Source organism: Phocoena sinus, chromosome 9 (genome assembly GCF_008692025.1).
Source record: "Phocoena sinus isolate mPhoSin1 chromosome 9, mPhoSin1.pri, whole genome shotgun sequence".
Lineage (NCBI taxonomy): Eukaryota > Metazoa > Chordata > Mammalia > Artiodactyla > Phocoenidae > Phocoena > Phocoena sinus.
Window position 1 is genome coordinate 52,312,048 of NC_045771.1, and position 25,980 is coordinate 52,338,027.

At 37.2% G+C, this 25,980-nt stretch overlaps 1 protein-coding gene across 1 annotated transcript in view; it reads right to left on the minus strand.

Moving 5' to 3' along the window:
• Window positions 1-25,980, minus strand: part of STK31 (serine/threonine kinase 31) — a 90,778-nt gene that overhangs the window by 11,222 nt on the left and 53,576 nt on the right. The window contains exons 21-23 of the mRNA XM_032643175.1: window positions 25,771-25,920; window positions 22,528-22,650; window positions 6,293-6,361 (exon numbers count right to left, since the gene is read on the minus strand). Coding sequence (XP_032499066.1) covers window positions 6,293-6,361; window positions 22,528-22,650; window positions 25,771-25,920 — 342 coding nt within the window. The remainder of the gene's footprint in view (window positions 1-6,292; window positions 6,362-22,527; window positions 22,651-25,770; window positions 25,921-25,980) is intronic.

Consider the following 25,980-nt stretch of genomic DNA (forward strand, 5'->3'; position numbering starts at 1 on the left):
ATCATACACGTTATGTGAAGGAAAAACTATTTGAAGGAACTAACCTTATAATAAATATAAGAGTTGTACAATAGTGAAATGGGTTGCTCCAAACTTAAAGGTATTTAAGCAGAGAATGAAGGCCATCTGTTAGGGATATTATTGAAGAAGTTCTCCCAGGAGGCTGGGGACAAGTGAATTAATTATCCTCTCATACCTCTTTCATTGCATAATTCCATGATTTCTCTCCATTTGTGACGTGGGCCCTGCAATGTCCAGACAAGAGCTCCCTCATTTGTTTGATAACTATGCGGGATCACAAATGTGGGTAAAGACAACACCATTCCCAGCACTAACGGCTGCCTCAGATAGAAGCAAATACTGCACATGCCAAGTATTCTTCTAATTTAATGTCCACACATAGCTACCCACATTAAAGAGAGACTTCTTGTGTTTATTCATCTTCCTTACACATACACCTAGCAGAGTGTCTAGCACATGGCTGACAGATTACAACCTGTTGTAGGCAGACCTCTAAGATGTCCTCCAGTCAGCCCTACTTCCCAGTATTCATTTTGTTACATTATCCCATCCCTTTGAGTATAGGCTTGACCTAGTGAAATGCCTCTAACAAAGAGGAAAAGTGATGGATATCACATCCATGAGCTGGTTATGAAAAACTGTCACTTATGTCTAACTAACAGACTCTTTTCTACTGCTTTCTCTGCTTATGCATTTTGATGAGAAAAGTTGCCATGATGGAAATACAGCAAGCTCTGGTCAACAACTAGAGAGAAACTAATTCTGCCAACAACTATGTGAGCCTGGAAACAGATCCTTCCTCAGTCGACCTTTAAGATGACTATAGCCCACCCAACAACTTGACTGCAGCCTGTGAAAGGACATGAAGTAGAGGATCCAAATAAGCTGCACTCCTGGCTCACAAACTTTTAAGACAATAAATGTGTGTTAAATCACTACGTTTCTGGATAATTTGTTACACGGTAATTTTTCTATCAAACCTGAAAGAACGTAAGTTTCAAGTGTTCGCTTTGGGTGAAGCTGTAACCTGTAACTGCTAGTTTTTTAATGGCAAAAACTCTGTATCATACGCTTTTCAAAAATGTAAAACATTATCAACCTTCTTCGTTATCCCATTCTATAGAGATGGCCAGTAGGTGTAATGAATAGTTTCATAATCTCCCAAAAGTTGTCTCCAATGTTTTTTACTACTGCCCAAGAAGTGGGGCAAAACTCCTTAATAATTATTCCTAATGTGTGCTTAAAAATTAATTTCATGGGCTTCCCTGGTGGCGCAGTGGTTAAGAATCCTCCTGCCAGGGCAGGGGTCACGGATTTGAGCCCTGATCCGGAAAGATCCCCCATGCCACAGAGCAACTAAGCCCGTGTGCCACAACTACTGAGCTTGCATTCTAGAGTCTGTGAGCCACAATTACTGAAGTCGGCGCGCCTAGAGCCTGTGCACCACAATGAAGAGTAGCCCCTGCTCACCGCAACTAGAGAAAGCCCGCGTGCAGCAATGAAGACCCAATGCAGCCAAAAATAAAGTAAAAAAAATAAATAGATAAATTTATTTAAAAAATTAATTTCATGGGATAATAGTAGGTACTACAAAACAAAAACTTTTTGGTCAAATAAGGGACCATACAGAGTTAAACAAAACTATGTGTGTTCCTTCATTGCAGTTCAAACTACCAAAAGAATATGAGGTCATGTCAGCTGGAAGGAAGAAATAAAACTGTCTTCGTTCATAGATGACATGACTGTCTATGTAGAAAATATGAAAGCATCCAATAAAAATCTCCTAGAACTAGTTGAGTGACTATAGAAAATTTGTAGGCATAAGGTTAATATACAAAATTCAATCATCTTCCTATATACCAGCAATGAACAAGGAGAATTTGAATTTAAAAACACAATACCATTTATATTTATACCCTCCAATATTAAATACTTGAGTAGAAATCTAACAAAATATGTACAGGATCTATTTGAGAAAAAAATTATAAAACTCCAATGAAAGACATTAAAGAACTAAATAAATGGATATTCCATGCTCATGGAAAAAAACACAACGTTGTCAAGATATCAATTCTTCCCAACTTCATCTATAGATTCAATGCAATCTCAATCAAAATCCCAGCAAGTCATTTTGTGGATATCAACAAAATGATTCTAATGTTTACATTGAGAGGCAAAAGCCCCATAATAGCCAATACAAAATTAAAGGAAAAGAATAAAGTTAAAGGACTGTTACTATCCAACTTCAAAACTCACTGTAAAGGTAGAGCAGTCAAGACTATGTGGTATTAGTAAAAGAATAAGCAAATAGATCAGTGGAACAAAACAGACCCACATAAATATAGACTGATCTTTGATCTTTGACAAAGGAGAAAAGGCAATACAACGAAGAAGATAGTCTTTTCAACAAATGGTACTGGAACAACTGGACATCCACATGCAAAAAAATGAATCGACACAGATCTTATACCTGTCACAATAATTAACTCAAAAAGGATCACAGACCTAAATGTCAAATGCAAAACTATAAAACTCCTAGAAAACATAGGAGAAAATATAGATGAAGCTGGGTTTGGCAACGATTTTCAAAATACAACACCAAAAGCACAATCCATGAAAGGAAAGAATAAACTGGACTGCATTAAAATTAAAAATTTGTTCTGCAAAAGACACATTCAAGAAAATTAGAAGACAACCAAAGATTGTGAGAAAATATCTGCAAAAGACGTATCTGATAAAATACTGTTATTCAAAATATACAGAGAACTCTTAAAATTCAACAAGAAAACATGATTAAAAAATGTGCCAAAGACCTTGCCAAATACTTCACCAAAGAAGATATACAGGTGGCAAATAAGCATATGAAAAGATGCTCCACATCACATGGCACCAGGGAAAAGTAAATTCAAACAATGAGATACTAGTACACATCTATAAGAATGGCCACAATTCAAAACACTGACCAAATGCTAGTAAGGCTGTGGAGCAACAGGAGCACTTACTCATTGCTAGCGGCAATCAAAACTAGTACAGCTTAGAAGACAGTTTGGCAATTTCTTTAAAAACTAAACTATTTAAATATATTATTACCATACAATCCAGCAACTGCACTCCTTGGTACTCACCCAAGGAAATAAAAAACTTATGTCCACACAAAAACCTGCACATGGATGTTTATTGAAGCTTTATTCATAATTGTCAAAACCTGGAAACAACCAAGTTGTCCTTCAGTAGGTGAAGAGATAAATAGTGGAACATTCAGACAATGGATCAAGGCTAAAAAGAAATGAGCTATCAAGCCACGAAAAGACATAGAGGAAACTTACGTGCATATGATTAAGTGGAAAAAGCCAATATGAAGAGGCTACATACTGTACGATTCCAACTATATGACATTCTGGAAAAGGCAAAATTATGAAGCCAGGAAAAAGATCAGTCTCCAGGTATTTGGAGAAAGTAGAGATGAAAAGATAGAGCACAGAGGATTTTTAGGGCAATGAAAATACTCTGCATGGTATTATAATGGTAGATACATGGCATCATACATGTGTTCAAACCTGTAAGAATGTACAACACCAAGAGTGAACCCTAATTTAAGCTATGGACTTTAGGAAATAATGATGTATCAATGTAGGTATCAGTTGCAACAAATGTATAACTCTGGTAGGGGATGTTGATAATGGATATAGTGCATATGTGGAGGAAGGAAACCTATGGGAAATCTCTACCTTCTCCTTTTTGCTGTGAATCTAAAACTGCTCTTAAGAAAATAAAGCCATAAAAGCAGTTGTAGAACATAAAATAGGCTCTTTTAAAAAAAAATGGCAAGAGAACTTTTACAGCCTGATCATTATGTTTTAACATCTTTATTGGAGTATAATTGCTTTACAATATTGTGTTAGTTTCTGCTGTATAACAAAGTGAATCAGCTATACATATACATATGTCCCCATATCCCTTTCCTCTTGCGTCTCCCTCCCGACCTCCCTAACCCACCCCTCTAGGTGGTCACAAAGCACGGAGCTGATCTCCCTGGGCTATGCAGGTGCTTCCCACTAGCTATCTATTTTACATTTGGTAGTGTATATATGTCAATGCTACTCTCTCACTTTGTCCCAGCTTGCCCTTCCCGCTCCCCCAGTCCTCAAGTCCATTCTCTACGTCTGTGTTTATTCCTGCCCTTCCCCTAGGTTCATCAGAACCATTTTATTTTTTTAGATTCCATATATATGTGTTAGCATATGGTATTTGTTTTTCTCTTTCTGACTTACTTCACTCTGTATAACAGACTCTAGGTCCATCCACCTCAGTACAAATAACTCAATTTCATTTCTTTTTATGGTTGAGTAATATTCCATTGTATATATATGTGCCACATCTTCTTTATCTATTCATCTGTCGATGGACACTTAGGTTGTTTCCATGTCCTGGCTATTGTAAATAGTGCTGCAATGAACATTGTGGGACATGACTCCTTTTGAATTATGGTTTTCTCAGGGTATATGTCCAATAGTGAGATTGCTGGGTCATATGGTAGTTCTATTTTTAGTTTTATAAGGAACCTCCATACTATTCTCCAAAGTGGCTATATCAATTTATATTCCCACCAACAATGCAAGAGGGTTCCCTTTTCTCCACACCCTCTCCAGCATTTATTGTTTGTAGATTTTTTTGATGATGGCCATTCTGACCGGTGTGAGGTGATACCTCACTGTAGTTTTGATTTGCATTTCTCTAATGATTAGTAAAGTTGAGCATCCTTTCATGTGTTTGTTGGCAATCTGCATATCTTCTTTGGAGAAACGTCTATTTAAGTCTTCTGCCCATTTTTGGATTGGGTTGTTTGTTTTATTGATATTGAGCTGCATGTATATTTTGAAGATTAATCCTTTGGAAACACAAAAGACCCTGAATAGCCAAAGCAATCTTGAGAAAGAAAAACGGAGCTGGAAGAATCAGGCTCCCTTACTTCAGACTACACTACAAAGCTATAGTAATCAAGACAATATGGCACAAAAACAGAAAATATAGATCAATGGAACAGGATAGAAAGCCCAGAGATAAACCCGTGCACATATGGTCACCTTATCTTTGATAAAGGAGGCAAGGGTATACAATGGAGAAAAGACAGACTCTTCAGTAAGTGGTGCTGGGAAAACCGGATAGCTACATGTAAAAGGATGAAATTAGAACACTCCCTAACACCATACACAAAAAATAAACTGAAAATGGATTAAAGACCTAAATGTAAGACCGGACACTATAAAACTCTTAGAGGAAAACACAGGAAGAACACTCTATGACATAAATCATAGCAAGATCTTTTTTGACCCACCTCCTAGAGAAATGGAAATAAAAACAAAAATAAACAAATGGGACCTAATGAAACTTAAAAGCTTTTGCACAGCAAAGGAAACCATAAACAAGACGAAAAGATAATCCTCAGAATGGGAGAAAATATCTGCAAATGAAGCAACTGACTAAGGGTTAATCTCCAAAATATACAAGCAGCTCATGCAGCTCAGTATCATTATACTTTTATAGACATGTTGCTGCCATATTTAACTCCTTAATATCTAGTCACACTGGGGACTATTCCATTTCAAAAGATCAACGTTGAAGATTCACCTCAAATAACTATTTGGTGGCATTTTTGAACAGCCTCTTCCCTCCCCTTTTTTCTGCCAAATTAAAGATCAGCTCCCTCCAGAGTACTTTCTTAATATTCTATATATAAATATTGGTTGTTTACTTGTTCACATTTCTAAATTATTAACTCCTTCAATGCTGTAATCCTATAAAGCAGCACCTAGTTCAATTCCTGATACAGAAGATACTCAAAATAGGTTGTCTGTATATCTATATCTATCTATCTATCTATATCTATATATATATCAAAGCAGTATGAATGACACAGATGTACGACCAAGAAAAGACACAACCAGGTACTTACAAAAAGTAGTAAAACACTAATTTTAATATAATGTGATCTTTGAAGATATAGCAAAGACTGTTTTTCCTTAATTATTACACAGATTACATATACAATTTGTGTGACAAACATACAATCCAGTAGTACTCTCTAGCAGTAGTTTTCTGGCAATAGTGTAAGTACTGCACTTAAATTTTTTCAATACTTCTTTACTGTGAATGCTATTTTGTATTCTTACAAAAATAAGAGGACATCTTCAGTCAAATATTTAAGCTTATATTACCGTTCCACACCTATATCACAGGTTTCCAACCAGTAAATGACAAAAAGGTAACATACCAAATGAAACTGATCCACCTTTGGGATTCCATCCTCATTTGTCTCAAATTTCTGATTTTGAACAGAGAGCTGTTAAAGAGAATGAGAATGAATAAGTTCCCAATGTACCAAAATACTGATCCTATAGCAGAGGCAAATCTGGAACTTTTTAGGTTCTAGAGAGAAGAGCAGAGCTCAAAGAAAGCACATTAGTTCTTGCAGGATAAAAAAACTTTCGTAATGACAACTACTAAACAGTCCCTGGGGCTCCTAACATATCAAGCAGAGTTGATGTACACACTATAAGCACTTTTAATACTTCCTCACTTTATAAACAAATATATTAAAATTTTGTAGCACTCCCATTCATGGTTCTACTTTATGTCCACAACCATTTTCTTCTTTCTTCTCATCTTCAATTTATAATATCTTGCTCTGTTTTCAAGTACCCCTGCGAACTGCCTTATATCCTTTCTGGAACAAGATAAGGTAAAGGTAAAATTAAGGTAAAGTCAGCCAAAAGGAAGGCATATATACACAAGGCTGAAACTCTAGCAAGAGGACTAGATTACTCTCATAAGTGTAAGAACTGCAACAAATAGGTGGTACCAGAAGCTATGAGAGTAAACAACAACACCCAAGGAAGGGCTGTACAGTGAAAACTTTAGTAGGATGTGGGCTAAATCCTTCGGAACACTAACATTTAACAGATAGGCAGTAAAGAGGAGTAAAAGAAATGCCCAGTCACAGAGGCAAAAGAAGAACTTAGAAGGTACTGTGTCACAGAAAACAATGGGTAAAGTAATTACTGTGGATATTTTTTTCCTGATAGATCAGACTTAACTATATTTTTAGGCTAAAGGAAAGGTGAAGAATAAAAAGAAAAGAAATAGACTAAAGATACAGTGAAGACAGAAGAATGGTAAAAGTGAGGTATTAGAACAGGAGAGAGAATGGGGTCAAGGTCACATGCAGATGGCTTACACTGGAGAAGGAGCACTTTAATTCTCTGAGATAGGAGTAGAAGACAGAAGACCAGGTAAAGAGGTGACCAGTTTGTAGACAGAAGCACTGAAATTTTATGGAAAGCACATATCATGATCTCAGTTTAAAAAAATAAAATTAAGAGGCAAGGTCTACTGAGAAGAACGGGTATAAGATTTAGGTAGGGGCTTGAGGAAAGCAGTAAAAGGTTTAAAGTAATCGTTGAGGGAAATATGAGAATGAACTGACTGTGGGCAGGTGAAAGGACTAAAAGAAAGCACTGAGGACCTAACAGAAGTAAGACTGATATGGTGCTGACATTCTGCAAAAGTATTCAGTTCCCAAGGTGTTCAAGGGGTCCCATTCCATACTAGTCTTCCCTCTTAAAATAAAATCTGAATGAAACATAACCAACAAACCTAAGAAGACTCTGGAAAGTGGAAATAAGAAGCTAAAAAGGAAAGAAGAAAGTGAAGTGGCTAGGAACCTTGGGATTTTAAGAAATGACACAATGGTGAATTCCCTGGGTTTTATTTCTGACTCTCCTATATCCCACAATGGATGCTAGAGAAGCTTGCAACCCAGAAATGGCAAGAGCCACAGACCAAAAGAGCCCCAAGAAAAGCCTGCTCCATCTAGCTAAAGGACTGTGAATAGGGTAGTCCAGCAGAACAGAAAACCTTTTTGGTAACAGCCTCTACTCCAGCCAAACACCAAAGGAAAAACTGTCAGCGGGGCTGAGTGGGGAGCTGAACTCCCACCTGTACTCATCAGCAAAAAGGCAGAACAAGGTTGTATGTGATGGCACTAGTTGGCAATCTACTCCAAGGGGTACTGTCAGTGGGACCCAGTGGAGAGCTATCTTCTACTACCACTCAACAGCAACAAAGTGGAAAAAGCAGTGTGAGGCAGTGTTAGCCAGCACTCTATTTTTCCCTCTCCACTCCCCAAGTGACAGGAGGACCCCGTGGGAAAGGAAACTTATACCCTCACCAGGTAGCAACAGGTACACGGAGGTGGAATAAGGCAGTGGTGAAGCAGTAACAGTTTAACACTCTGCTCCTCCTGTTCCCTGCACTCTGTTAACAGAGAGATGAATTTCCACTCCCAACCATCAGGAACAAGAAGAGGCAAAGTAGTACAAATCAGCATTCCACTTTTGCTGAGGTGGTGTCAGCAGAGCTCAATGGGGAGCTGAAGATCTAAAGTCATCTGAAACTGTACACTACACCTAAACAAGGTAACTGTCTGCAAAAAAGGAAGATTAAATAGGATGCAGAGTCTCAGAACATAATACCCCAAATGTTCAGGCTACAATCAAAAATCACATGTCAAGTTTAAAACCAACAAAATCTTAAATGACAAAAAGACAATCAACAGAAGACATCAAGAGGACACAGATGCAAGGATTATCTGACAAGGATTTTAAAGGAGCCATCATAACAATGCTTAGAGATCAATTAGAAACATGCATGAAAGAAAAAAAAATAGAAAGCTTCAGCAAAGAAGACAGAAGATATAGAGAAAACCAAATAGAAATTTTAGAAATGAAAAACAACAGAACAGAAATAACTCACTGGATTGGCTCAACAATAGAATATGACAGAGGAAAGCACTGATGAAACTGAAGATAGAAAAACAGAAAATATCTGGATTGAGCAACAGAAAGAAAATGAACACAGCCTCAGGAACCTGTGGGACAATAACAAAAGATCCAAAATTTGTATCATCAGTCTCAGAAAAAACGGAGAAAGAGTATAGGACTAACAAAATAGTTATATGAATAACAGCTGAACCAAAATTTCACAAATTTGCTAAAAAACACAAATTGAAGAAACTGAGCAAACCCCAAAGAGAGTAACCCAAAGAAATCCTTGCTAAGACACATCATAATCAAACTTCAGAAAACTAAAAACAAAGCAAAGCCTTAAAAACAGGTGGAGAGAAACCACATTACCTATAAGAGGAATAATGATTCAAATGACAGTGGAGTTCTCATGAGAAACCATGAAGGCCCAATGAAAGTGGCACAGCATTTCTGAAGCACTGAAAGAAAAGAACTATAAACCCAGAATTCTGTACGCAGCAAAAAACATCCTTCAGAAATGAAGGCGCAATTAAGATGCTCTCAGATGAAGGGAAACTAACAATTTGTCACCAGCAGACTAACCGAATGGCTAAAGTAAGTTCTTAAAATAGAAAGGAAATGATAAAAGAATAAATACTGAAACATCAGGAATGAAAAAAGAACTGAAAAGAGTAAAAATATGGGTAGATGTTATAGATGATCCTCATAAATAACACACTTTGAGAAGTGAACTCCAAGCTCTCTGCACTTGGATCCAATAAGAAAGCAATAATGAGTCTGAGGTTCTTGGTTGGGTCTCAAAGCAGGTCCAGAAACACATGAAATTCCTGCACGGAGGAAGGCATTAGAGATGTTAGTGGCTCCATCCAGCCTGGAAGCCTTAATCCTCCTACATACAATTCTATAATAATGAGATCCATTCCACTCAGTCTGCTTAATTATGATATTAGCATCACTTCCAGATTTTAGGGGGCTGCCACCCATTTTCCTTCTGTTGAGATTTCTCTTAATTGGAATATTTGTGAAAGGCACTCATCATAGGTCACATTAGCTGTATCTAAAGGAATGACAGATATAGAATATTACTTTTCCCCTTGTCTCTTAGTTGGGGATTAAACATCAAAACGAAGCATAATGTATAAAAAGTACACCTGACCTCTAAACAGAAGTGTTACTCACATCCATGCAAGGCTTTCTAAAAGGAGGACTTCTCACCAAAGAGCTCACAGAAGACAAGGTTAGAGATGCCTTAATAGGGCATTGTAAAATATAAGGGACTTCATTGTAATCAGTGCAATGACACATTAGTAACCTATTTCCAAAGCCTGGGCCCCTACAGCAATTGTTCATCATTGGCTTCAGTGAAGACTGCACCTTCAAGGCTTAATATGTGATGTGAATGCAGAAGGTGGTCTTGAACACAGCCTCAAGACACTGAAATTCTGAGATGGGACGTTACTTAAGAAGTGATGTCCTTCTCTGACTTTCACATGCCTCACGTCTACACTTAGGATGATGATGTGCTCCCTCACATGGTTGTTTAGGAGGATGCAATGAGATGAAGTTCATAAAGCACTTATTAACTAAGTTCCAAACATGCACTATGTGTTCCCAGCAAGGGAGGATGTTATCACCATGTTATAAATACACATAATAATGTCCTTAAATTAATAAATATAATGTTTGGTCATACTCTGGAGAAAAATCAAATATATGTCTCTTTTATAAAAATTAGTCTCACAAACAAATAAAACCTTAAAAAAATAGAATATTTTTAAAATCATATATAGCAGACCACAAAACATATCTAGAAACGAGGTTTGTCTAAACAGGCTAAAGAGATGAATAGGAGTCAAAGGGGATACAGGGTAGCCTAGATGTTATATGATGGGGTCCAACGCTGAAGAAGAAAGGGAGAGAAGCTAGGAGTTGCTGATAGACTACGGAGAAAGGGAAGACAGTGGACAAAACATATTGGAAATTTAAGAGCAGTTACAGTAAAATGAGAGGATAGGAAGTCCTGTCCAGATAAAAATATACTGGATTGGATCCTTTACTTTTGTAAAAGAAAAACTATAGGGAATCACAAAATCCTGGTTTCGGAAGGTAACTGAAACTGCATGAAGGTATGGGTCTCAAATTGTTAAGGAGGTCCAAAAAACGCAGACCTGAGAGAATGGCTAAAACAGAAAACAATGGCAATAGGAGGTATTAACAATCGTGAGAGTCTGAAACTCTCATACAGTGCTGGTTCTGAGAATGCAAAATGGTACAGCCACTCTGGAAAACTTTGGCACCCCCTTATAAAGTTATATATACAATTACAGTCTACTCAATAATCGTCCTATTTATTCTAGAGAAGTAAAACTATGTTCACACAAAAACGTATACACAAATGTTCCTAGCATCTTTATTTGTAATAGCCAAAAACTGGAAACCCAAATGTCCTTCAACAGATAAACAAAGTTGGTACATCCATATAATAGAGTACTACTCAGCCACAAAAATGGAATGAACTATTGATATACTAAACAACTTGGATGAATTTCAAAGGCATTACGCTGAGTGAAGAAGCTAGTCTCAAAAGGTTACATACTGTAAGATAACATTTATATGACATTCTTAAAAAGACAAAACTGTAGTGGTATAGAAAAGATCAGCGGTTGCCAAGGGTTAAGGGTTAGGGAGAGGGTATGACTACAAAGGGACAGCACATAGGATTTTTTTTTTTTTAGAGTTAGAGAACTGCTCTGTATCCCAGCTGTGGTGATGGGTATACTAATCTATACATATGTTAAAATTCATAGGACTGAACACCAAAAACCAATCAACTGTACTACATGGTAATTTAAAAATAAAATTTTTAAAAGAACTCAGTCAACATTAAAGAAGAGCAGGAATTCAGCACAATAGTGACTTTACTCATAAAGAGTTAATGCAGAAAGGAAATTGGTGGAATAAAGACTGCTATTACCATACTTAAGTGATATTTTATGATAGCTCTCAGGAACATATGAACATTTAAGACATTCACTTTCGTCCTGACGTAAAGAATAAAGAGATTACTAAAGCAATGACAAAAATGATGCCAGTACAATCATTTCTATGGCTATGATGGTTCTATGAAACCACACAAATTTAAATACATATGCCAGCATAAGGCTAAAACTTGTGAATAATTAATTGTTGAATGGGATTCCCACTGATTACCACTTGGGTAGGTATAAATACTCTTTTTATAACAGTTTTATTGAGGTATAGTTGATGTACAATAAACTACATGTATTTAAAGTATATAATTATCAATATTTTGATATATGTATCCTGCTACAAATTCATCACCACAATCAATCTGGTGAACATGGTGATCATGCCAAAAAAATTTCCTCATGCCCCTTTGTAATCTATCGCTCCCTTCCTCTCTGCCCTCAAACTCCAGAGCACTCCTATCACCATAGATAAGTTTGCATTTTTTAGAATTCTATATAAATAGAAACATAAAATATGTACTTTCTTTCCTTTGGCTTTTTTTAGCTTGGCAGAATTATTTTGAGATTCCTCCATATTACTGGGTGTAGAGGCATAACCTGAGAGATACTGAGGATTCAGTTCCAGACCACTGCAATAAAGTGAATACCGAAATAAAGTGAGTCATGCAATTTTTTTTGGTTTCCCGTAACATAACAGTTATGTTTACACTATACTGTAACCTATTAAGTATGCAATAGCATTATGTCTAAAAAACAACGTAAGGGGTGGGACCTTCAAGATGGCAGAGGAATAAGACATGGAGATCACCTTCCTCCCCACAAATACATCAAAAATACATCTACATGTGGAACAATTCCTACAGAAAAACTACTGAATGCTGGCAGAAGACCTCCGTCTTCCCAATAGGCAAGAAAATCCTCATGTACCCGGAGAGGGCAGAAGAAAAAACAGAGACAAAAGAATAGGGACGGGATCTGCACTTCTGGGATGGAGCTGTGAAAGAGGAAAAGTTTCCACATACTAGGAAGCCCCTTTACTGGCAGAGACGGGAGGTGGGCAAGGGGGAAGCTTCAGAGCCACGGAGGAGAGCGCAGCAACAGGGGTGCAGAGGGCAAATTGGAGAGATTCCCACACAGAGGATCGGTGCTGACCTGCACTCACCAGCCTGAGAGGCTTGTCTGCTCACCCGCTGGGGCAAGTGGGGGCTGGGAGTTGAGGCTCAGGCTTTGGAGGTCAGATCCCAAGGAGAGGACTAGGGTTCGCTGCGTGAAGACATCTTGAAGGGGACAACTGCACCACAGCTAGTGGGGAGGGAGTCCGGGAAAAAGTCTGGACCTTCCTAAGAGGCAAGAGACTATTATTTCAGGGTGTGTGAGGAGAGGGGATTCTTTCCCTGTCTGTCCACAGAAAGCAGAGCAAAACCTAAACGAGCTCCAGAGATGGATGCGAGCCGCGGGTATCACCTCGGACATCAGAGACGGGCATGAAACGCTAACTGCTGCTGCAGCCACCAAGAAGCCTGTGTGCAAGCACAGGTCACTAACCACATCCCCATCCCAGGAGCCTGTGCAGCCCGCCACTACCAGGCTCCCGCGATGCAGGGACAACTTCCCCGGGAGAACATACGGCACGCCTCAGGCTGTTGCAACGTCACGCCAGCCTCTGCCACTGTGGGCTCGCCCTGCATTCCAATTACAACTACTGTACCCCTCCCTCTTCCCGACCTGAGTGAGCCAGACTGCCCTAATCAGCCGCTGTTTTAACCCTGTCCTGTCTGGATGGGAACAGAGGCCTGAAGACAACCTACATACAGAGGCGGGGTCAAAACCAAAGCTGAATCCCAAGAGCTGTGCAAACAAGAAGAGAAAGGGAAATTTCTCCGTGCAGCCTCAGGAGCAGCGGATTAAATCCCCAAAATCAACTTGAAGTACCCTGAATCTGTGGAATACCTGAATAGAAAACGACTCATCCCAAAAAGAGGTTGTGGACATTGGGATCACCTGTAGACTTGGGGTTTGCTCTCTGCAACTGACTTCTTTCTGACTTTTATGTTTATCTTAGTATAGTTTCTAGTGCTTGTTATCATTGGTGGATTTATTGATTTGATTGCTCTCTTTCTTTTTTTTATTATTAATAGTTGTTTTTAAATTTTTTTATTTTCATAATTTTTTTAATTTTCATTATTTACTGGGGTTTTTTCTTTCTTTTTTTCTCCCTTTTCTTCTGAGCTGTGTGGATGAGAGGGTCTTGGTGCTCCGGCCTGGTGTCAGGCCTGAGCCTCTGAGGTGGGAAAGCCGAGCTCAGGACACTGGACCACCACAGACCTCCCAGCCCCACATAATATCAATTGGCTAGAGCTCTCCCAGAGATCTGTGCCTCATCGCTAAGACCCAGCTCCACCCAACAGCCAGCAAACTCCAGTGCTGGACACCCCATGCCAAAAAACTATCAAGACAGGAACATAACTGCACCCATTAGCAGACAGGCTACCTAAAATCATACTAAGTTCACAGACACTACAAAGCACACCACCGCACGCGGTTCTGCCCACCAGAAAGACAAGATCCATCCCCACCCACCAAAACACAGGCACCAGTCCCCTCCACCAGGAAGTCTACACAATCCACTGAACCAACCTTACCCACTGGAGGCAGACACCAAAAACAACGGGAACAATGAACCTGCAGCCTGCAGGAGACCCCAAACACAGTAAGTTCAACAAAATGAGAAGACAGAGAAATATGCAGCAGATGGAAGGAACAAGGTAAAAACCTAGCAGACCAAACAAATGAAGAGGAAATAGGCAATCTACCTGAAAAAGAATTCAGAGTAATGATAGTAAAGATGATCCAAAATCTTGGAAACAGAATGGAGAAAATGCAAGAAACATTTAACAAAGAACTAAAAGAACAAAAGATCAACAAAACAATGATGAACAACACAAGAAATGAAATTAAAAATTCTCTAGAAGGAATCAATAGCAGAATAACTGAGGCAGAAGAACAGATAAGTGACCTGGAAGATAAAATAGTGGAAATAACTACCACACAGCAGTATAAAGAAAAAAGAATGAAAAGAATTGAGGACAGTCTCAGAGACCGCTGGGACAACATTAAATGCACAAACATTCGAATTATAGGGGTCCCAAAAGAAGAGGAGAAAAAGAAAGGGTCTGAGAAAATATTTGAAGAGATGATACTTGAAAACTTCCCTAACATGGGAAAGGAAATAATCAAGTCCAGGAAGTGCAGAGAGTCCCATACAGGATAAATTCAAGGACTAACATGCCAACACACATAGTAATCAAACTATCAAAAATTACAGACAAAGAGAAAATATTAAAAGCAGCGAGGGAAAAGAAACAAATAACATACAACAGAATGCCCCATAAGGTTAACAGCTGATCTTTCAGCAGAAACTCTGCAAGCCAGAAGGGAGTAGCAGGACATATTTAAAGTGATAGAAGGGACAAACCTACAACCAAGATTACTCTACCCAGCATGGATTTCATTCACATTTGACAGAGAAATTAAAACCTTTACAGGCAGCAAAAGTTAAGAGAATTCAGCACCACCTAACCAGCTTTACAACAAATGCTAAAGGAACGTCTCTAGGCAGGAAACACAAGAGGAGGAAAAGACCTACAAAAACAAACCCCGAATAATTAAGAAAATGGTAATAGGAACATACATATCGATAATTACCTTATATGTAAATGGATTAAATGCTCCAAGCAAAAGACACAGACTGGATGAATGGACACAGAAACAGCACCCGTATATATACTGTCAACAAGAGACCCACTTCAGACCTAGGGACCCACAGACTGAAAGTGAGGGGATGGAAAAAGATTATTCCATGCAAATGGGTATCAAAAGAAAGCTGGAGTAGCAATTCTCATGTCAGATAAAATAGACTTTAAAACAAAGACTATTACAAGAGACAAAGAAGGACACTACACAATGATCGAGGAATCAATCCAAGAAGAAGATATAACAATCGTAAATATGTATGCACCCAAAATAGGAGCACCTCAATACATAAGGCAAATGCTAACAGTCATAAAAGGGGAAATCAACAGCAAGACAATCATAGTACGGGGCTTTAACACCACACTTTCACCAATGGACAGATCATCCAAAAACAAAATAAATAAGAAAACACAAGCTTTAAATGACACATTAAACAAGATGGACTTAATTGATATTTATAGGACAATCCATCCAAAAACAACAGAATACACTTTCTTCTCAAGTGCTCATGGAACATTCTCCAGGATAGATCACACCTTGGATCACAAATCAAGCCTTGGTAAATTTAAGAAAACTGAAATCGTATCAACTATCTTTTCTGACCACAACGCTATGAGACCAGATATCAATTACAGGAAAAAACTGTAAAAAATACCAACGCATAGAGGCTAAATATGCTACTAAATAACTAAGAGACCACCGAAGAAGTCAGAGGAAATCAAAAAAATACCTAGAAACAAATGACAATGAAAACACGACAACCCAAAACCTATGAGATGCAGCAACAGTTCTAAGAGGGAAGTTTATAGCAATACAATCCTACCTCAAGAAACAAGAAACATCTCAAACAACCTCACCACACCTAAAGCAATTAGAGAAAAAAATAAAAAAAAACAAAGTTAGCAGAAGGAAAGAAATCATAAAGTGCAGATAAGAAATAAATGAAAAAGAAATGAAGGAAACAATAGCAAAGATCAATACAACTAAAAGCTGGTTCTTTCAGAGGATAAACAAAATTGATAAACCATTAGGCAGACTCATCAAGACAAAAAGGGAGAAGACTCAAATCGACAGAATTAGAAATGAAAAAGGCAGAAATACAAAGGGACACTGCAGAAATACAAAGGATCAGGAGAGATTACTACAAGCAACTATATATGCCAGTAAAACAGACAACCTGAAAGAAATGGACAAATCCTTAGAAAAACACAACCTTCTGAGACTGAACCAGGAAGAAATAGAAAACATAAACAGACAAATCCCAAGCACTGAAATTGAGACTGTGATTAAAAACCTTCCAAAAAACAAAAGCTCAGGACCAGATAGCTTCACAGGCGAATTCTATCAAACATTTAGAGAAGAGCTAACACCTATCCTTCTCAAACTCTTCCAAAATATAGCAGAGGGAGGAACACTCCCAAACTCATTCTACGAGGTCACCAACACCCTGATACCAAAACCAGACAAAGATGTCACAAAAAAGGAAAACCGCAGGCCAATATCACTGATGAACACAGATGCAAAAATCCTCAACAAAATACGAGCAAACAGAATCCAACAGCACATTAAAAGGATCATACACCATGATCAAGTGAGTTTTATGCCAGGAATGCAAGGATTCTTCAATATACAGAAATCAATCAATGTGATACACCGTATTAAAAAACTGAAGGATAAAAACCATATGATAATCTTAACAGATGCAGAAAAAACTTTCGACAAAATTCAACACCCATTTATGATCAAAACTCTCCAGAAAGTAGGCATAGAGGGAACTTACATCAATATAATAGAGACCATATAAGACAAACTCACAGCCAACATCGTTCTCAATGGTGAAAAACTGAAACCATTTCCTCTAAGATCAGGAGAAAGACAAGGTTGCCCGCTCTCACCACTATTATTCAACATAGTTTTGGAAGCTTTAGCCACAGCACTCAGCGACAAAAAAGAAATAAAAGGAATCCAAATCTAAAAGTAAAACTGTCACTGTCTGCAGATGACACAATACTATACATAGAGAACCCTAAAGATGCTACCAGAAAACAGCTAGAGCTAATCAATGAATTTGGTAAAGTAGCAGGATACGAAATTAATGCACAGAAATCTCTTGCACTCCTATACACTAACGATGAAAAATCTGAAAGAGAAATTAAGGAAACACTCCCATTTACCACCACAACCAAAAGAATAAAATATCTAGGAATAAACCTACGTAAGGAGACAAAGACCTGTATGCAGAAAACTGTAAGACAGTGATGAAAGAAATTAAAGATGATACCAACAGATGGAGAGATATGCCATGTTCTTGGATTGGAAGAATCAACATTGTGAAAATGACTCTACTACCCAAAGCAATCTACAGATTCAATGCAATCCCTATCAAACTACCAATGGCATTTTTCACAGATTAGAACAAAAAATTTCACAATTTGTATGGAAACACAAAAGACCCCAAATAGCCAAAGCAATCATGAGAAAGAAAAATGGAGCTGGAGGAATCAGGCTCCCTGACCTCACACTATACTACAAAGCTACAGTAATCAAGACAGTATGGTACTGGCACAAAAATAGAAATGTAGATCAACGGAACAGGATAGAAAGCCCAGAGATAAACCCATGCACACATGGTCACCTTATCTTTGATAAAAGAGGCAAGAATATACAATGGAGGAAAGACAGCCTCTTCAGTAAGTGGTGCTGGGAAAACTGGACAGCTACATGTAAAAGAATGAAATTACAACACTTCCTAACACCATACACAAAAATAAACTCAAAATGGATTAAAGACTTGAATGTAAGGCCAGACACCATCAAACTCTTAGAGGAAAACATAGGCAGAACACTCTATGACATAAATCACAGCAAGATCCTTTTTGACCCACCACCAAGAGAAATGGAAATAAAAACAAAAATAAACAAATGGGACCTAATGAAACTTAAAAGCTTTTGAACAGCAAAGGAAACCATAAACAAGACAAAAAGACAACCCTCAGAATGGGAGAAAATATTTGCAAATGAAGCAACTGACAAAGGATTAATCTCCACAAATATACAAGTAGCTCATGCAGCTCAATATCAAAAAAACAAACAACCCAATCCAAAAATGGGCAGAAGACCTAAACAGACATTTCTCCTAAGAAGATATACAGACTGCCAATAAACACATGAATGGATGCTCAACATCACTAATCATTAGAGAAATGCAAATCAAAACTACAATGAGATATCATCTCACACCGGTCAGAATGGCCATCATCTAAAAATCTATAAACAATAAATGCTGGAGAAGGTGTGGAGAAAAGGTAACCGTCTTGCACTGTTGGTGGGAATGTAAATTGGTACAGCCACTATGGAGAACAGTATGGAGGTTCCTTAAAAAAGTAAAAATAGAACTACCATATGACCCAGCAATCCCACTACTGGGCACATACCCTGAGAAAACCGTAATTCAAAGAGTCATGTCCCACAATGTTCACTGCAGCACTATTTACAATAGCCAGGACATGGAAGCAACCTAAGTGTCCATCAACAGATGAATAGATAAAGAAGATGGGACACATATATACAATGGAATATTACTCAGCCATAAAAAGAAACGAAATTGAGTTATTTGTAGTGAGGTTGATGGACCCAGAGTCTGTCATACAGAGTGAAGTCAGAAAGAGAAAAACAAATACCATATGCTAACACATATATATATGGAATCAAAAAAAATGGTTCTGAAAAACCTAGGGGCAGGACAGGAATAAAGACACAGACACAGAGAATGGCCTTGAGGACACAGGGAGGGGGAAGGGTAAGCTGGGACGAAGTGAGAGAGTAGCATTGACATATACACTACCAAATGTAAAACAGATAGCTAGTGGGAAGCAGCTGCATAGCACAGGGAGATCAGCTTGGTGCTTTGTGACCACCTAGAAGGGTGGGATTGCGGGGGGAGGGAGACGCAACAGGCAGGGTATATCGGGATATATGTATACATATAGCTGATTCACTGTGTTATACAGCAGAAACTTTACAACACTGTAAAGCAATTAATACTCCAATAAAGCTGTTAAAAAATAAAAGAATAAAAAACAATGTACATCCCTTAATTTAAGAATATATTTTATTGCTAAAAAATGTTAACCATCATCTGACATGCAGGGTTGCCACAAATCTTCAATATATAAAAAAACACAATATATGCGAAGTGCAATAAAGTGAAGCACAATAAAACAAGGCATGCCTGTATTAATAGTTCATTCCTTTTTATTGCTGAGTAGTATTCCAATGAATATATAGCAGACTGTTTCTCCATTCATCTGTTTATAGACATTCGGGTTGTTCCCATTTTTTGGCTCTTACAAATAAAATGTCTTTGAATATTTTTGTACAAGTCTTTGTGTGGACATATGCTTTTATTTCTCTTGGCTAAATACCTAGGAGTAAAACAGCTGGGTCATATAATAGGTATATGTTTAACCTTTTAACAACTGCCAAGTTGTTTTCCAAAGTGGTTGTTACATTTACATTCCCCTCAGCAGTATATCAGAGTTCTAGTTGCTATACATCTTAGCCAACACTTGATGTGGTTAGTATTTTTAATTTTAGACATTATAGTGGGCGTGTGGTAGTATTTCATTTTGGTTTTAATTTGTATATCCCCAATGAATAATGATATTGAGAGCGTGTTTTCACATGCTTATTTACCATCTGGACATTTTATTTGGTAAGTGCCTATTTAAATATTTTGCCCATTTTTGAGTTGTCTTCTTATTATTCAGTTGTAAGAGTTCACTGTAAGCTGTATAGAAGTCTTCTGTCAGATATATGTTTTGCAAATATTTCCTCCAAGTTTGTGTATGACTTGCCTTTCATTTTTGTAACAGTGTCTTGTGAAGAGCACAATTTTAAATTTTGATGAAATCCAAATTATTTTCTTTTATACTTGATGTTTTTTGTGTCCTATTACAAAAAAATCTTTGCCAAACTCAGTAAGATTTTCTCCTGTATTTTATTCTTGAGTTTTAGAGACTTAGGTTTTACATTTTGGTCTAATATACATTTAGAGTTAATTTTTATACATTGTGTAATGAATAAGTCAAAGTTTATTTTTTATGTACCGATATCCAATTGTTACAATACCATTTGTTGAAGACTATCTCTTCCCTCATAGAACTGTCCTGGCACCTTGGTCAAAAATCAACTGACCATATTTTAGTGGGTGTTATTTCTACTGTCTCTATTCTGTTCCATTGATCTATGTCTAACTTTACATCAATATCACACTGCCTTGATTTACTGTAATTTTATTAAGTCTTAAAATCAGTTAAAATCCTCCACTTGTATTCTTTTTCAAAATTGTTTTAGCTATCCCAGATCCCATGTATTTTCATATAAACTACAGAATCTGATTGTCAATTACTGTCAAAAAAAAAAAAAGTAAGCCTAGAAGGAGTTTTGTTGAAATTGTATCAAAACTATGACCAATTTGAGAAGAACTCACATCCATACAACACTGATTCTTCCAGTCCATGAACATGGCGCATCTCTCCATTTATTTACACCTTCTTTAGTTCCTGTCAACAATACTTTTGTAGTTTTCAGTATATAGATCTTGCAAATCTTTTGTCAATTTAGCTCTAAAAGTTCCATATTTTTTATACTTCTGTAAATGACTGTTTAATTTCAATTTCCTAGTATAAAGAAACCCAATTAATTATTATACTGACTTTGTATCCTGCAAACTTGCTAAATTTGTTGGTTTTAGTAGCATTAATGTATGTAACATTCATAAAGATTTTCTACATAATTAATCATGTCACCTGCAAATAAAGATGGCTTTACTTCTTCATTTTCAAACTGTATGCTTTTTATTTTGTTTTGTTGCCTTATTTGACTGACTAGAACCAGGATTAGCAAACTACAGCCTGTATGCCAAATCCATCCCACTGCTTGTTTTCATGCAGTGTGCAAGCCAAGAATGGTTTTCACATTTTAAAATGTTTAAAAGAAAATCAAAGAATACTATTTCATGACATATGAAAATTATATGAAATTCAAATTTCAATATCCATAAATAAAGTTTTATTGGAACAGAGGCCCTCACTCATTTATGTACTGTCTATAGCTGCTTTCAGGCTAAAGCAGCAGAAACCATATGTCCCACAAAGCCTGAACTATTTACCATCTGGCCGCTTATGGAAAATTTTGCTGACCCCTGGGCTAGAACCTCCAGTACAATGTTAAACAGAAGTGAGAACAGACATCCTTCCCTGTTAACACTTAATCCCTCATATTTCACAGGAAGAATGGGTTTAAACCATGGATTAGAAATAGCTATTTGGTTTACACTCAAAGCAGGAACTTTTACTCAAGGCTCATTTAATATCATTTAATATTTATTTTCCATATATGCATAAATTACTTCCAGATTAATATAGGACAAAACCATCCTCACTGTTAATCTTGACTTCAATAAAACTAAGACAGTAGCATGCTATGTAAAACATATTATCAAGCCAATTTTTAGAAAGTACACAACAGATGATAAGAAGTACAGCTGACTCTTGAACAACATGGAGGTTAGAGGTGCCGAAGCTTGGCACAGTTGAAAACCCGCATAGAATTTATGGTTGGCCCTCCATATCCCTGGTTCCTCTGTATGCGCACAACCATGGATGGAGTGGTACTATAGTATATACTACTGAAAATGAAACTGCGCTTAAGTGGACCCAGGGAGTTCAAACCCATGTTGTTCAAATATCAACCGCAGAGCAACAGTTTATGACAACCTTTTAAAAACAAGTGGGAAGAAATTTTTTCTACTAAAAATCTACCACTATTTTTTATTCAGAGTAATATACTGAGGAAAGCCACTTCAAACCATCACTTTCTATACTGAAATATATATATAAATAAATGACTTATCTGTTTCAATAAAAAAAATAACATACCCACAATAAAAGGCAGCCATAAGCATATAAGTCAGAACTTGGAGAAGCAGGTTTTCCCATTTTCAATTCAGGTGATAGCAAACTCAAGTCACCAATCATCATGTTCACTGAGGCTCGCTGACTCTACAAAAACAGTAGGTTAAATATTTTAAAGGCAACACAGTTGAGGCAGCGTTCTGTGAAGTAATCTGCATTTAATCAACACAAAAAATATTCATTTGAAATATTTTATTCTCTCTTGCTTTCAAATATTTTTACCTAATTTCCACCATTATAAATTGCTCTTAAAATCAGTCTCATGAAATTAACAGTGAGACTATGGTTACATTTCACATTGTAGACTCCAGCAGATTAAAAACTAAGAACTAGTGATTCTTTAAGAATTTGGTACTCTTTTGTAAAAAAACACACTTCATAAGGGCTAGAGGCAGTGCTATTTTCTAATTCTGAAAATTCTAAATAACTTTTAAAAACCACAAGTCTACAAAGTACTTCCTTACTGACCATTTTCTAAGTACACCATTTCCGATGTGTCAAAGGATGATGAATGACAAGAACATGAACCCTGGATTCAGACAAACCTTGACTCCAATTCCCACTCTGCCATTTATTTGCTATGTGACCTTGGGCTTTAACCACTTTGAGCCTAAATTAATTAATTTGTAAAAAGGAAATTAATTAATTTGTAACTACTTTACAGAGTTATTGTAAAGGTAAAGGTAAACAGCACAATAATTACCTAGCACATGTCACTACCATCATTATCCTTGCTTCTCAGAGTGTGGTCCAAAGACCAGCAGCTAGAGTATCACCCGGGAGCTTGTTAGAAATACAAAATCTCCATCCCAGAAATGCTGAATAAAAATCTGCATTTTATGTACACCTGAAACATATAGTATCATATACTAGTTTTACCTCAATTTCTAAAAATTGCATTTTAACAAGATCCCCAGGAGATTCACATGCAGTATGATGTATGAAAAGCAATGTTCTTTACTACAGTCTGCTTTTCAAATTACCCTTCCTGATTAGTACTTCAATCTGAGAGTAGGGTGAAAAATGCAGCAAAAGGTGAGTTTAATCAATATTTCAAAGTAAATAATTTTAAATACAGATTAAAAACAATGTTTTGTTGGATAATAACAGCTGACAAATCAGTATAAAACAGGAAGAATTCTTTGGAGTCATATCTATAGTTGTGCAAATGGCATGTTCAAAAAGTAAACTAAACAGGATCCCTATGAATTGAGAACTTTTTAAAACTCAAAGTTCAGTTATTTTTCTTAAGATGTTATCCTAATTTTCATATAAATAAACATAAAATAAACATTTCAGCAAATCTACTATGTATAAATCCTCTATAATCCAGCATTTCATTATAGTTTTACATTTTTATTTTCTCTTCTTTTTGAGGTACCACATGAACACCATTGAAACTGTATACAGACAGGTGGCATTATCCTATAACTTGCAGACGACCAACAAATAAAGCATTATGGGGACTTCCCTGGCAGTCCAGTGGTTAAGACTTTGCCTTCCAATGCAGGGGGTGCAGGTTCGATCCCTGGTCAGGGAGCTAAGATCCCACAGGCCTCGCGGCCAAAAAAACCAAAACATAAAACAGAAGCAATAACTGTAACAAATTCAATCAAGACTTTAAAAACATGGTCCACATCAAAAAAACTCTTTAAAAAAAATTAAAAAGCATTATGACTTTTACTAGTCAAAAGGGAACTCCTCAGACAATAAAATATTGGCAAGGATGTTGAAAAACTGGAATCCTCATACATCGCTGATGAGAATGAAAAACAGTGCAGCCACTTTGGAAAACAGTTTTGTTCATTAAACGGTGAAACACAGAAGAGTTACCATATAACCCAACAATTCCACTCCCAAGAAAACATATCTCCACACAAAAACTTGTATACTGATTTTCATAGCAGCATTATTCATAATAATCAAAAAGTGGAAACCCAAATGCCCACAAACTGACGAAGGTAAAAACAAAATATGGCATATGCATACAACGAAATATTATTTGGGCATTTTTAAAAGGGAATGAAGTTTAGACACATGCTACAACATGGATGAACTTTTAAAACATTACGCAGAGTGAAATAAGTCAATCACAAAAGGCCACACATGATTCCATTTATAGGAAATGTCCAGAATAGGCAAATCCATAGGGACAGAAAATGGATTAGCGGTTTCCAAGAGGCTGAGTAGAGAAAGAAAGAGGGAGTAACTGCAAACCGGTATGGGGTTTCTTTTTGAGGGTGATAAAAAATGTTCTGGAATTAGACAGTGGTGATTGATGCAGAACTTTTTGACCATATTAAGATTAGTAGTGAATTATACACATTATGGTATGTGAATTATATCTCAATAAAGCTGTTATTTTAACAAAGAGAACTGCTCCCTCGTGATTGTATTTCTTTTGTGTGTGTGTGTGGTACATGGGCCTCTCACTGTTGTGGCCTCTCCCGTTGCGGAGCACAGGCTCCAGATGTGCAGGCTCATGGACCTAGCCACTCCGCGGCATGTGGGATCTTCCCGGACCGGGGCACGAACCCGTGTCCCCTGCATCGGCAGGCGGACTCTCGACCACTGCGCCACCAGGGAAGCCCCTCGTGATTGTATTTTGAAATTGCCCATTCTACCAAAAAGAAAAAAAAAAAAGATCACAATATGCTCTTTAATTGTCTGATTTTGTTATCCCACAAACTGCCTCTTCTGAGGTAACATGACACCAAAATTCACAGGCAATGTCATCAAACTCGAACTTGAATTAAGTGGAAAAGTCCAAGGTTCCCAAGTTTCTAAAAATGCCCATTAATCAAAAAATAGCAAAGTATGTATATCTAAATTTAATCTATCGAGGGGGAGGGCACCAGTAGACTGGGAGACAGGAGATGGCCACCTAGTTTTCCTTGTGTACTTCCAGCAACTAAATGTTTCTTGATGAATTAACTGATTAATGCTAATGTTGTCAATGCCACTGACTGTAATTTCAGGTTGCTCCTAAGACTTACGGCTAAAAAATATAATGCACAACTTTAGAAACTCTTGTTCCAGCACCCACCTGATAACACATAATTGTTTGCATTATATGACACACCTTAACTGAAGGCAAAGGTCTTATAATAAATTACCATATGATATAAAGTGCTGAACTACTGCCTAATAATACTAAATAATACTAAATGAAGTCTAGAACTTATTTACAAAACCACTATATTTTACCACAGATTTGGTGAAGTCAAAATCTCCAACAATTCCCTGTTGACGGTTTAAAGCAAATACATTGTTCTGATGAAGTGATCCATGAATTATGTCAGCCTTGTGCAATGTATGCAGGCCCTGGGCAACACCTTTCATGACCTTTAGAGCTTCCTACAGACAAGTACATACAAAAGAAGTCAGGAAGTAGACAAATCATTTTAATAGCTGAAC